Source organism: Aspergillus thermomutatus (assembly GCF_002237265.1).
Source record: "Aspergillus thermomutatus strain HMR AF 39 chromosome Unknown NODE_272, whole genome shotgun sequence".
Lineage (NCBI taxonomy): Eukaryota > Fungi > Ascomycota > Eurotiomycetes > Eurotiales > Aspergillaceae > Aspergillus > Aspergillus thermomutatus.
Genome location: NW_020798322.1, coordinates 15068 through 28784, shown reverse-complemented (window position 1 = coordinate 28784; position 13717 = coordinate 15068). Strand labels below are relative to the sequence as shown.

The 13717-nt window shown below is 49.7% G+C and overlaps 5 protein-coding genes across 5 annotated transcripts; 3 read left to right on the top strand and 2 right to left on the bottom strand.

Moving 5' to 3' along the window:
* Positions 1 to 1699: 1699 nt before the first annotated feature.
* Positions 1700 to 4637, bottom strand: CDV56_103466 (uncharacterized protein; the record flags this gene model as incomplete). The annotated part of the gene is made up of 3 exons (XM_026757085.1): positions 1700 to 3945; positions 4010 to 4222; positions 4295 to 4637. The coding sequence occupies 3 exons, from the start codon at positions 4635 to 4637 to the stop codon at positions 1700 to 1702; spliced, it is 2802 nt and encodes a 933-aa protein (XP_026610868.1).
* A 1088-nt stretch (positions 4638 to 5725) lies between these two features.
* Positions 5726 to 6900, bottom strand: CDV56_103235 (MIND complex subunit MTW1; the record flags this gene model as incomplete). Its single annotated transcript, XM_026756854.1, has 3 exons — positions 5726 to 6352; positions 6434 to 6760; positions 6847 to 6900. 3 exons carry the CDS (start codon positions 6898 to 6900, stop codon positions 5726 to 5728), a joined length of 1008 nt encoding a protein of 335 aa, XP_026610867.1.
* Positions 6901 to 7970: 1070 nt separating this feature from the next.
* CDV56_103046 (DUF504 domain-containing protein) lies at positions 7971 to 8487 on the top strand (the record flags this gene model as incomplete). The annotated part of the gene is made up of 2 exons (XM_026756665.1): positions 7971 to 8166; positions 8222 to 8487. The coding sequence occupies 2 exons, from the start codon at positions 7971 to 7973 to the stop codon at positions 8485 to 8487; spliced, it is 462 nt and encodes a 153-aa protein (XP_026610866.1).
* A 338-nt stretch (positions 8488 to 8825) lies between these two features.
* Positions 8826 to 10008, top strand: CDV56_102865 (MIF domain protein; the record flags this gene model as incomplete). Its single annotated transcript, XM_026756484.1, has 3 exons — positions 8826 to 8881; positions 8938 to 9355; positions 9409 to 10008. The coding sequence occupies 3 exons, from the start codon at positions 8826 to 8828 to the stop codon at positions 10006 to 10008; spliced, it is 1074 nt and encodes a 357-aa protein (XP_026610865.1).
* Positions 10009 to 10471: 463 nt separating this feature from the next.
* Positions 10472 to 11194, top strand: POA1 (ADP-ribose 1''-phosphate phosphatase; the record flags this gene model as incomplete). Its single annotated transcript, XM_026756331.1, has 3 exons — positions 10472 to 10553; positions 10610 to 10668; positions 10733 to 11194. The coding sequence occupies 3 exons, from the start codon at positions 10472 to 10474 to the stop codon at positions 11192 to 11194; spliced, it is 603 nt and encodes a 200-aa protein (XP_026610864.1).
* Positions 11195 to 13717: the final 2523 nt, after the last annotated feature.

The following is a 13717-nucleotide window of genomic DNA, read 5'->3' as shown; positions in this document are numbered from 1 at the left end:
CCACCATCTACCGCCTCACTAAACAGCACTACCATGTACGCGAATCCAGATTCCCGACCGTCCACTGTTTCTTGCCTCAGACTACGACCTCTGTCACTCTGTATCTACCTCTCAATGAACCACGATTCAAATCGGCTCGCCGATCGTGCAACAACACGACACTCCATCGACAGTCACACCCCAAGCCAAAACGCCAACTGGACACCGGGCAAGTACCTCGCCGCCATCGGGTTTTGGTTTTGGTTTTGGTTTTGGTTTTAGAATTAGCACTGTCGCACAAGGAACCCGGGTCACCCAGCAGATCATCATTTCGCGGGATCCCCAGGCGTTTGTCTAGAACCACCAGAGAATCTCATACCGTAGCATTGGATCCGATGATGTAGTATCCATGTGATAAGTGAAGTCGTGTTTTTGCTTTGCTGCCTGGCTCCTTGATTTGATTCCATCCGGCGCAGCCATTATGCCATCCAGCTACTCGCACGCAACTCTCTGGTGCAAATGCTACAGTCGTATGAGAGCCATGCAAGCTGCTGCCTCATGAATCCATAATCTGCAAATGAGCTTGAAATCCGGATGATAGCATTGGTCTCTCGTGCTGAGACTGTCTGCAGACGGTGATCATGATCAGACTCGCAGGCGTAGGTACCGGCCCTTCGACAGATCTTGTTCATCTCGAGTAGGCCATTGGTGCACGAGTCAGGGATCGAGCATCGCCTGCTGACAGGTACGTGCAAGTTGTTCTATCACCTCAGAAGGATAGATCTCACGGATATAGATCACGAAAAGGGGACAAGAGCAACATCGATGTATATCAGATCCTCAGTAACTTCGAGGCTGTAGACTTTAACCTGGTGGCTAGCTCTAGAAGCCTCATTCGAGGATCATGGCTTGAGACATTCAACAGAGCTATGGTACGTCTGAGTGAGAGATTTCGTATCTATAGCATCTTACTCTCTTCGGGAATGAGCATGTCATGGAAATAATGGAGCTTGCTTGATATTTAGCTTGCGGGTGGATAAGTAACTTGGATATATCTTGAATCGCTGTCAACAGGTGTTCAGATGAAACTATCATAGTAGCTCAGCCGTAGTATTCATATGACATTTTTGATATCCACAGGTGCCGAGTTCATTCTCATATTCAAGTAGTTGGCTACCTCTTCAGAGGCAGAGGTACCGTTTTGTCTCCAGGCCATTGACATCACTTGATATGGACAAGAAAACGAGGCTTCGGCAGAGGTTCTATCAACTACAGCAGAGCATGAAGATGATATCTCCAATCATTGGATTGATATATTCACTATCAAGCATAGCATATCAAATGTCAAATGCGCCTCCTGGTAGCAACCCGCAAGCAAATGGAAATCCTGTACAAATGGTATCAAGTCTGTTCTGAGTTCCCCAAAGCCCTTTCCCAAATGATACAACCACCAAGCGCGCATGGAAAGGACAACCCGCAAAATGTCAAACCAGTATCGAGTCAAACGCCAGGCTCTTTTATCGATATTCCATCGGTCCCTGTACAGTCTGCAAATAAGAACAAATCGAAGAAGAAAAGGAATCGCCTTCTGAAGGCCCATCTCAGGGCAATAGATGACCACACGAAGGTAGATTCAAAGCACGGCGATAACAAAACCAGAGATCACATTAGATCGCCCATCGCCCATCCCGAAACGCTCAAAGAGTAAAAAAAGATCAAACTACTTCCCCATGGCATTGCGCATCATATTCTGCTGCTGCTGTTGCTGCATGACCTGCGCTTGAACAGCTGCCACTTGAGAGGCACGTTGCTGCTGAGCCGCTTCACGCTCACGCCGTATAATCTCCTGCACCCAGGCTTTGGCGCTCCGCTCGAGTCCAATGCTATACTGCTGTGCAATATGGGGCGGATATTGCGTTGGGGGCCCATATTGAGCCATATACCGAGTAGACATCTCCTGCCTGAGACGTAACAGGCGTTGTTGGTAGAGTTGGCTGTACCGCTGTGCCATATTGACGCCCTGGAAATTCTGCGGCATGTGTCCAGCGTTGGCCTGGGCAGCTGCCGCCATCATCATCTGCTGCTGCTGCTGAGGAGTCATTTGCGGGCTGCCCTGATGGATCTGGCCTTGTTGACCCTGTGGCTGCTGGCCCTGCGCCTGCTGCTGAGCTATCTGCTGCATCTGGGTCCACTGGTTTCGCAGTATTGAAGCTTGATACGTTTGCTGGTTCCCCAGCTTCTGCTGCTGCGCCTGATGATTCTGCTGCTGAGCTTGCATCATCTGCTGCTGATGCGACTGAATGTTTTGCTGAGCATGCGCGTTCGCTTGCAACTGAGCAAGCTGCTGCGGTGTGAACTGAGCGGGTCCGAGTTGTCCGTGTTGCGCGAGTAACTGCTGCCTCTGCAGTATCATTTGCTGTTGTTGAGGCGTAAGACCCATGCCGCCTCCCATCTGCGGGGTGTTCATCATGGCTTGGCTCATGACCGGTGTTGGAGCCATGGTCGACTGGCTTGGGCTGCCGTGGCTCATACGCTGAGTGGGCGTGACGTTGCGCATGATTGGAGTTGCATGGGACATGGCCGGTGTTCCCTGAGTCATCTGAGGAGTGCCGTGCCGACTCTGGCCCTGTTGGCTCCTTGAGGGCGCCATCGGATGGCTCATCATATTCGGATGACCGTGTTGCAAGGCCGACGGGGGCCGCGGCGGGCTTCCTGCACCCTGGGCAGAAGATGTCATGCTCATGGGCACGCCAGCTTGTGTGACCATCGTACTGCCCACCAGTGGTGACGAGGCGTTGAGAGGAGTCTGATGGCGAACCACCGGTGACGATTGGGGAGCCTGGCTGACCCCGTTTGCCTGTGTCATGACATGTCGGTTCTGCTGCTGTGCGGCAAGCTGTGCCTGGGCCTGTTGCGCGGCCAGGTGTTGCCTTCGAGCTTCCTCCTTGGCATGCTCCTCTGCTTGACGCTGCTCCAGCAGCCGACGCCGCTCTCTTTCTTGTTCCTGTTGCTGCCGCTTGGCCATTTCTTGCTTGAGTTTGATCTCGTGTTCCCGCTTGGCCTTCTCCTCATGCTGCATGCGGATATTCTCGAGTGTCTTGAACCTTGAGAAGCGCGGTTCGAATGGCGCACCACCACCGGTGTCGTCAACAGCAGCGGACTTGGGTCCACCAGAAGCTCCTGACGTGGCCGGCTCCAATCTTTCGTCCATGATGAGCATAAACCGCTCCTCCTCCGCCGCGAGGGCTTCGTCGGCAGCGAGCTCTGCCACAGTACGCTTTCTTCTCTTCGGAGACGGGGGTGGAGCGCAATGAAGTGGACTTTCCAAATATCTCAGTAGATCTTGCGCAGCTTCCAGACTCTTCACTGGATCCAAGAAAAGAGGCGGTGCCAACGCTCGTGTTAGCTTAGATTCACATTCCAATAGATCCTGTGGTTCCACTAGCATCTTCTGTCGCTTTGCAACATGGCCTCGATCCGGTGGATTAGAAGCCACCACTGGAGACTGCGGGGCTGTAGAAGACGAGGGCTGCGGGCGGGTACTCGAGTGCGTGGTGGACTGTTTTGCAGCACGAGGGTCAGGTGTGGTAGCAAGCAACGTGAGTTCCGCCTGTAGCGAGCGAGGAGTAGGATGAAGGACGGTCGTGAACACCCGTGGTTTAGCCGGAAACTGCTTTTGTGATGCATTCGAGTCAATCTCCTTTTTAGAACTTTCTGAATCGCCCATTGGCTCTTCTTTGCCCTTGGCGTCTGACTGGTTGCTGGCCGTGGTATCTGTCTTCGTAACTGCGGCCTCGGAGGTTAACTGGTTTTGCTTCGGATATGGCACATAAGCCGACGGAGTGATGTGTTCGTTGTAGTTGTGTATCGAGAAAGGAGTGTTGTTCCCATTCGTTGCTGGCGCAGTCGATTTTCTAGCTTGGGCCGATACTGACTTGTGATCCACCACTCGAACTATGAGACAACCTGCATGAGAAACCCCTGTTAGCGGGGACAATTGCGCATTTATGCAATAGGGGCAAGTCTTGACCTTCGTAGAATCGAACGTTGGCCCGTAATAACTCCTCCATCATGTCATGAGGAACAGTACCGGCACGGATATGCTCGATGACTACCTTCATCTCGGAGTTGTAGGGAAAACTGCCATCTTGTTGTTCAAAACGGAAATGAGTAGGGTGAAGGTGTACGATCAGAGACGGAGGGCTTTTAGAGTATTTTCTCAGGATGTAGGAAGTTGTTTTAACTGTAGAAGACGCAATCGTCAGTAAACAGCAACCCGCAATCCCAACACTGCAGGAGCTGATCGGCGCCTCACCATGTGGTTCAGGACATATCTTCCCCAGCCTGGAATCCCTTTCCGCAGTCGGAGTCTTCCCCAGTTGCTTGTGCTGTCGCATTGCCTGATCCCCTGGCTTCTGCGCATCTTTCTTGGGCCGGTTCAGGAGGCCCTTGTTTGAGTTATTGGTAGTTGTGGAGGTCGAATTGGCCGAGCCATTGATGCCATTCGTGACCGGACCATTCGCGACGGGTGAGGAAGTCGGTTGATTAGACCCAGGCAGACGTTTCGATGTGGAGGGTGGGGAGGAAGAGGAAGATGACTGCTGAGGCTTGACCCCATTAACACCCGCTGGGACGAAAGGCGGGGGCGGCCGCTTCATCTTGGGGGGATGTGAGGTAGGTTTTGAAATTGCCGTCGCCATGTTGTCGACAATCAAACCCAGCGACGCGAGTATAGGCAGTGTTGAGCGAATGCGACTTATCGGGACACCGATTCGAGGATGACAGAAGGAAGCCGGGCTCCGAGAATAGACGTTGGTATAGCCGATGCGCAAGACATGTGGGGAGCGGAGGACGGCACCGGACAACAACGGGCAAGGGAGAAACAATGCAAAGATCTTGCACGGAGCCTTATGCCACTACAGCACAAGTATACCGGTGTCCATCGAATAAACACCTTGCGACAAGGCGGAGTAGGAATGACGAGTGAATCGGCCAACGCGGTGGTGGCTGTAGAGGGAGTTGATGATGCCAAGCCGCGGGCGACGAGAAGGAGTCCAGTGCTCACATGACTGCTGCTTTGGGGTTAGCGGATATCGGTCTACATCTATGCGGCTTACAGTGTAGGCAGGCGTCAAGATGCTATTTGATCTGCCGAGATAATTATTACACTATCCTATAGTTACGCTCAAAAATAGTATTTAAGGACGTTCGTGTCACAAGCTTCTGTAAGCGAGGTTTGACATTCAGATATTTCCTTGTCATAACCATAAGCTCCCCGGCAGAAGCTTTTGCTTTGCATGCAACCGTTAGCCGGTGCGAACATCTAAATTTTGAGGGAAACAACCCAAACTAGGCGCAATTCAGACTTCTGAGTGCTACCTTCGCGTCATGTGTGCATTCATAGCTAATCCACTTCCGAGCATAGGCTCTAAATCGAGACCCCCGGCTTCAGGCGTCAATCGATAGTCAAGAAAGTCTCTTTTTCTGAGATATTTGCGTAGAGCATCGCCGAAAGCGATGCGAAACACTCCTGCTGGTCGACCCAGACTGTGTGGATGGGGGCAGGCACATGCCTGTTGTGGAGAATTCGCGTAGATCTGACGAACTGCAGTGCGTCGATAGATCCGATATCTATGGAGGAGATGCTCGTGGCAATGTAAAGAGACCTGGTAGGATGGCGTAACATGGTCGATAGTAGATGGGGTGATTTGATGTTCTCCATCAACTCTCCTCCACAGCAGCTTGATCAGTCCTCCTTTTCATCTTTTGTAAGCATGCCAGTAACAGACTCGAGCGCTTGTGCTTCCGCCATGTCAATTTTCCGTCCGACAATGGTCGGGCTGCCGTTGGCTCCAACCGGCAGCTGTCCGGTCCGCTCAAGATGCAGCTTGATTCTACTTTCGATGTACTCCCTCCTTTCATCGAACTTGGCGTCGTTCTCCAGAGTATCGCTGGACTTTGGTAGAGAAACAAGCTTGGGCCGGAGCTGCTTCAACATCGCTTGCAGTGCAGGAAGTTGGGACAGAATAAAAGTTGTGTTCGTCGTGAGCGGTGTGTACTGGGTACTCGAGCCAGTATCAACCCCGACGCGTAGTTGCTGGGCAGCCGGGCTGGACGTCAAGAATGAAAGGTCAAGGTCCTTGTCTTGTGGTGGGAGAAGTGTTTCGGCCTTGCCCTCTCCATTCGTGTCTTTCGCGACATCGGGTGCTTGTACTGTCGACAATATCGACCGTAACTGCGAGATTACAGCGTCGTTTTGCGCGCTCTCGCGATTCAAAGATCGGTTTAATTTCTTGGTCTCATTTAACTTTTTGCGGAGTGCATGGATCGTTTCAGGAGTAGGCGCATCCGGGGAAGGATCAAGAACAAGGTTCTACATGAGTCAAAAATCAATACATGTTCAAGCGGCGCTGGGGATGTCAAGGTGCGCAGTCGCGAACACGGGATCTCATACCTCATGATGGCTCAATCTGATCCAGTTCAACAAGTCGTCGGGCACTGTGAAGATGTTGCGCAGGACGTAGATCTCGAATTTATCAAATGCCTTGTCCACAGTCGCCTCAAGTAGCGTTTCTAGCTGGTGTAGTCCATTTTCGAGTTCCAGTTTGGCTTCTGGGTAAACAACGTTGCCATCTTCATCCGTATCGGGTATCGTAGAGGCATTATTTGCATGCGCAAAGCCCAAGCGTTCGGGGGGGGTGGCGAGTAAGCCTGACTCGAGGCTCGAGATGGCCTGGTATATGAGATTGTTGATTGAGTTGATAATATCATCTATGAGAGACTGTGAAGAATTAGCCACAGGATACGGCAAAAGCTTTCGCGTCCGCAAGTGCAAATCGGAGACGATCTCGGTGGAAGAAAACGAACCAAGGGCGTATAGCTGAAATGCTCTGTGAGCAAGGAGGTTGTCGCGTCATTCATACTGACATAGGTGAAATACAAATCATCATCCGATAATACTGGGAGACGGGGGACGTGGTCGGCTGACGCGAAAAGCGCGAATGCGGGAGGAGATGATATAGACGCGAAGGATAGCACTTGGAATTTGGCCTGTGTTGCAGAGCTATGATTTAAATAAGGCGATGTCTTCCGATAACAAATTCAATATGGTGTAACTCGTGGTGACGATGGAAAGACCACGATAGTGTGTGGTGTTTCTTCAAGGAATCGTGGTGTTTCCACCTCGGCATCGCTGCCTGGTTATAAAGATACACTCTGGCCCTATGGAATGCATCAGTAAGGTACCTTACTCGTAGTGCGTATCAGGATGACAGTACACTAAGTACCTTACCCGTCTCTGAGGTTGTCAGATTGGTTCATGATTCAAAAATAGGTCACTTTATCCAAGAAAGTCCGATATGGTGTAGTGGCTAACATCGCCGTCTCTCACACGGCAGCCGGGGGTTCGATTCCCCCTATCGGAGCTCAGTACTCTTTTTGCTTTTTGCCCTCTAAACTCGTCATTTCTGTACTCTCTGTCAACCCACGGCGTTGCTTTGGGATAATCCTTCAAAGCTTCCGGCTCACCTTCATCATGCTAGTTAGTGATTGCCAACCGGATCTTAGCGTATCACTCATAATGAGTCATCTCCTTATTGAGCAGTCACACCATGAGTTTGAGGTTGCCGCGCCACTATATTGACTCATCCAGAGCAATAGCCAAGCTGGGATTGGTCGAAAGCAACTATCGCTTTCGCATCAGCTACACCCCAGACCAGCTAGCCCCATCTCAGGCGTCCAGACATGCCAGAATCAAGGGCTGTTCAAGGCATTACTAAGAAACCAAGTGAAGTAATTGAAGTCACCCTTTGTTACGCTTACACAAACTGGAGATTGGTAGTCGACTTCTCAAGCTGAATCTGATGCGAAGACATGACACCCTATTCGGGGTATAAGTATGATGGAACTGCCCTCCGAACTTGAACGGTGTCATAAGATAGATCAACATTTACATTGGGATTGGAATCTTTTACAAATATTCGTTGTTGACCATGGCGTCTGATCTATCCGCAGTATCTCAGGAACATAAGACTGGCAACAATTCAGCAACCAGTGCACAGAATGAAGATATCTCAAGCTCATCGCCAACTGCAATACCTCAGACAGAACTTGATGAATCGCATGACTATGCCTCGTCGACGTCAAAAGGTTCAACTTCGGCGGAGAACAGACTACGGCCAGCGGCAGGTATTGTGTTTTCAAACCACTTTGCACCAGCATTGATTGACTAGACCGAGTACAGACGTCATTAACCGGCTCATTTGGGACACCAAATTTGACAGTAACGACTACACGATCGGATATGAGGACCGATTCAATGGACGTTTGGAGGCGAACTTGAGCTCATGGAAAAAGGATCTGACCGACGAAGAGTTCATTCCGCAGCATCGCATACTCTATATCAAACGCAAGTCTGACGGGGAAATTGTCTGGGATAAAAGAAGGAGGACCGATAAGATCTTCCTGAGTGGAAATTCCGCTTTCGACTTTCTGGCGTTTCTGGCTTAGGATCGGAAAACGCCCAAGCAGGAAATAATTTCCAGTTCCTTCAAGTGTATCAATACTCTGCATGGCGATACCTTACCATCTTATGAATTGTACTATGTCTGGTGGACCTTTTAGTCTTTGGTTCTTTCCCTCCATTTGTCGTCCTTGAGTGTTTGCTTCCTGCCGTGTGAAAGTGTAAATGAGCTTTCCTTATCCCGCACTCAATTGCAGGAAGGTGCGCAGAAGCCATGCTCCAAGTCAAGCCAGACGACCGAAGACGGAAGGAAAGGGGAATGTGTTTTGTGTGTGTTTCTTTCTTCGCTTCCCTCTCTTCCTCAGCTTACCAGCGATCATCAGCCATGGACTCAAGTTCGAGCTCAGGCGGGTGGAGAGTCCGCACAAGGAACTCAATGAGGTCAGTTTCAAGTTGAATAGGTACTCTAAGGAATGGAACTGACGATTATTTGCTAGGATGGACCTCTCTTTCCTGAGGAGACGTCACAACTACTCGACGACCTCGTCCACTAGTCTTTCTCCAACTGTACCGGTGCTCCAATCCCCCGCAATGTTCCAAGCCTTGACGACCAAAACTGTCCCGGAAGAGACTTTGAAACAAAAGAACAAATTGGAAAGAGCTGCAATCAAGCCGTCCATGTTCTTCGAGGATAAAGAGGAAGATGACACTGTTGCCCCTGATTTGAAGCATGGCGTTTCTACAGATGCTCAATCAGTCCACGTCGCGCGCAGGAGCGTTGATGATGAGCAGTCGCCTCAGACAAAGAGTCGCTACTTCGAAGACCTGTTCCACACTCGTGGCCCGCTTATCTCCCCGAGAACTCGCATCAGCAATGATTCCGTCGTTGTGATCGAAATCAAGACGAACTCGAGGGTGTGTCAATCATAGATTCATTGTCGCTATCTGTGCTAACCCCCTTGTTTTAGATTAGTTACGACGATTCCAAGCTTGCCTCTGACCTGACTAGCCGTTTGGCTCAAATCTATCAGAAGCCCGATGCCTTCATGATGGTCACTATTCAGCAAGATGCATGTCTCTATTTTGGCAACTCCGCACTTCCCTCGTATTTGATGAAAGTCTTCGCCTTGCCATATCTCATCGCGCCAATTACCAACCTGCGAAACACAATACTTATTCAAGCAGCACTGCAGGACCTGCTTCATGTTGCGCCGAGCAGGGGTGTAGTCTTGTACATCCCAATCTCTGAAGAGAACTTTGCTACAAACGGAGTGACTATGATGGGGGAAATCGCCCGGCTAGAAGGCCACGCCGAGGACCAGGATGTAGGGATACTCAGAAGTATCTCACGCTCGATGAGGCGAAAGATGAAATCAAACAGCACCACTAGTGCACCCTTGTCTGTGGCAACTACTTCCTCTTGGACTCCTGGATTCGATCCTCATCGGGGAGAGTGGAACGATGCTGGAAGAAGAAATGTTTCCGGTGAAGGGGAATCTAGCACAGTCAGAAAGTCTAGGAGCATGCGAGACTTCGTTTACCCCAGCGTTCAGACCTCGGATCTATAGGTGATGTGCATTAAAATCTGCCCGTTCCACCCGTCCATTCTTTACTGCGGCTTTGATCGATCATGGTGAGGACGCATATTGTTTACTTTTCTTGGGAAATTGGGTATTCCTAGCGATATCAAATCAACGCAGTGCGAAGCAGTATGATGAAGTCTGAAGTGAGATGTAGCTAGTTCATTAGGGCTCAAATTACAATTGTTCATTGCGTTGTGGACTGTTCCTTGCTAGGCGTGTATTGGTATAGTTGGGCTCGTGTCACAGCACCTTTCATTCCAGTGACTCATCACTTGCCTTCTCTGACTTCTTTTCATGCATAAGCAATAGGTTGCAAAATTTGATGTTACAAGAATAAGTCAGCGATACCAGGTTACGTTCACTTGTCCCCCAACACCACTGACCTCAAGTTACGGTCTCTTCCACCATTCGCCCCCGGAAGGTATCGAAATCACGAGTCTCAACCACAATGAATCTACCTTCAGTACAAAGCAGAATAACAGAGATCGAGGGCAACCTTTTTCATGCTCCAGATGGAGCAGCTTTAATCCGTGAGCACGCTTCGGTCCATGATCCCAGTGCAGCACAGTAACTGATTGCTAGACAGACGCCTGCAATTGCCACGGGTCTTGGGGCAAGGGCATCGCGAAGGCTTTCAAAGACAAGGTGATCCAACACCCTGAACGAAATCTCTTCTTGAGCTCTTCAAGTGACTTACTTTGGAAAACAGTATCCAGCTGCCTTTGCGATCTACCGTTCTCACTGTCAGAATCTCCTGTCCAGCCCCAGGTACAGGCTTGAGCTCGCGGCGCAGAGCGAAGAGTCCCACGCAAGAAGCTCTCGAAGCGTTCGACGACCAGAGGGCACTGCTTTGATCATCCCTCCTCAGAAGAGAGACTCCGAGGCGAACGGCAAGAAACACTGGATCATTTGTTTATTCACATCCCGCGGCTTTGGGCGCGGCGTCAGTCCACCGGATGTCATCGTCAGGAATACCGAACTTGCAGTGGCGGATATGAAAAGGCAGCTTGATGAATTACAGGCGGATCACACTTCTCAAGGAGGGTCGGTTGGTGAGTTGTGGTCTTGCCGGTTCAATTCTGGCTTGTTTGGGGTTGCTTGGGCACGTTCGCGGAGGGTGTTGGAAGATGCTGGGCTGGAGATTACTGTAGTGCGGCCTCATGGGGAATGATGGCTTTCTTGTTGATAGAGGTTGTGGGCAGAGTGAGTTGAACGCATTATGTATATAGGGAATAAGTGTCCGCTCTGAGAGCATCGCTTCAGAAAAACGTATCCGGTGAAGCATGGGTTATACTCTGTACTCTTGCGTGAAAAACACACAGACGTTTCTCAACCCTCATTATGGGGAATTAGATGACATGACTATTGTGTTACATGCTTATTGTAAAACTAAGCATGCGAATGAATGAGTAGGTACTCTATGCTGAGGGACCCATTGCATTGTAGCATCTTCATTAGTTAGAATATAAAACATATGACACGGCCTTAAATCAGCTAAGGAACCCAGCTGGCTGCTGTTGTCATAGTTGTCCGACTTAAAAGGCTGCAGAGTCCTGAACCCAGCTAATCCATGGACTGTCATCTACTGACTGGCCATGTTAACAATACAATGGCAGCTAAGCTAGGATCTAGCTTCCAAACCGTAAGCCAAACCAGAAAATGAGTTATTGAACAATATTGTGTAGTCAATTAGGCAAGGTGGAATGGGTTTCAGGAGTCGAAGTTGAAGCGACTTCTCAGAGCCTCCAACTTTGGCATGGCATGCTCCTCGGCGTTTCAGGCAGCTGAATCTATTTATGCCGCCAGGATCAAGTGCTGCAGAGTCTATAATTTCCCGACAGCCCATACATACGTATTCATCGGATGACCAACTTTCCAAACCGACACATCTCGAGTGCAGCCAAGAACAGCACTCAGAACAACGGACACCGTGCTCTTTTAACCCACCACGCTCACCACAGCAGGGTATAGATGACTCGAAACTTTGTACGACGACGTTCTTGAACTGAGACACTGAGGCATAGTAGCACTGCTCGGCTACAAAGGAAGCCTGGGAAAACGCTATAGCATCTTGTGGTTCCAGTTCATGGAGGATCTTCTGAAGGATCTCAGGAGGCAAATACCATTGCCACCTTTCTCTATGAGCCTGAGGCTTCTTCCAACAGTCAGATGTCAAAATTCGGCTCAGAGCACGGAAGCCAGGTGAGCATTGATCTGCTGAGCGGTTGGTGAGCAGTGACAGACTCTTGGAAGCCAAGGTGGCATCATTAGCATGCTCCACGAAGGCAATGTGACGTGGCGAGATGAGAATGAAGCGGACGTCATGACGCTTGAGGGAGTCGTCAATAAAGGCTTTGGCCTTCAATAGGGCTCTACTTATCATGCCGTCGGTTTCAATGTCTTCTTGTAGAACAATAAGGAATCCATGAAACCAGAATATGTCTGCCTCAGGGTAATCCCAAGACGGTATCGATTTGAAATTGATTGGAAGCTCAACGTTGGCAACGTTGCAATCAGATGACAATTCAAAATCCCAGGCTGCAAGACGCAGAAAAGCTATGCATAGCACCCTGAAGACAGGAGAACTGTATCTCCACGTCAAGGGATCATCGATATAGAAGCGCCATCCGAAGACCAAGTCCGTAAAAAATCGCTCCTGCAGCTCGTTCATGGGGGTAGGAATACCAAAATCCATATCAAGCGTCCCAGAGACTAGTGATTGGTTTGGAATCAGGTTTGTCCCACAGTGATTGTGATCGAACGTATATCGGGCCTTTTCGCGGGAATGCCTTATTAATAGTTTAGAGGACGCATCGATCCTTGCGAGATCGATGCGCATTACTATGGGCGTCAACAGTCCGTCACACACGCCCCATAGCGAGATAATGAGAGTGCCTGCATCTCGATCGACAGTGTATACATAATTTAAGTTTGATCTGATCGGGCTGGGGAACGGAACCAACTCCCACCCTTCGAGACCGTCCGGCTTGTCACGCAGCTGCTCAATTTCTCGAAGTGTCATATCATCGTTAGGTCGGCTGATCCACCCTTGTGGGTGACAAAGTCGATACCATTTTTCTGGAAGGGTACGTCAGCTTTCAGGCGTCACATAGGACTGACTATACTAACGGTTAATATGTAAGTTCCAAAGTCCTCTACAGCCCATTTTCGCCAGAGTCCTTTCCGTTAGAGGCGACGGAACAGCCGAACTGTAGTGAAAATCGACCTGGGCGTAGTAAATGATCCAGTATCCGGAGTTAAGAGCTTTGCCTAAATCCAGTAAGACTTTGCTTTGAATTTCTCAGAGGTACCCGCGTACGCCTCGTCATGTAGCAGTAGAATATCTTCAAGTCCGCAGCACTCCGATTAGGTTGGTTCGGTCGAATGTAAGTCTTGACAAAGCTCTGGAAGGGTAGTTATCTGGATTAAGCTTCCGATGTTGTCATAATATATTTAAGCTACGGACTACTACGGAGAACAAGACCACATACAAATCCCACAACAAAGTATTACAATCAGCTAATTGTTGTGTACACAGGAGAAATGTAATTGATTTTCGGGTGTCTCGAGCATATTAAGTCTAAGCCACAAATAAACCCCAGTGACCACGTCGAAGAAGGTCCAAAAGAAGAAAGGATACAGATACCATTAAGCACGTGACTTCGCGTTTCGGCCGTGACTCGTGTCTTCGGCC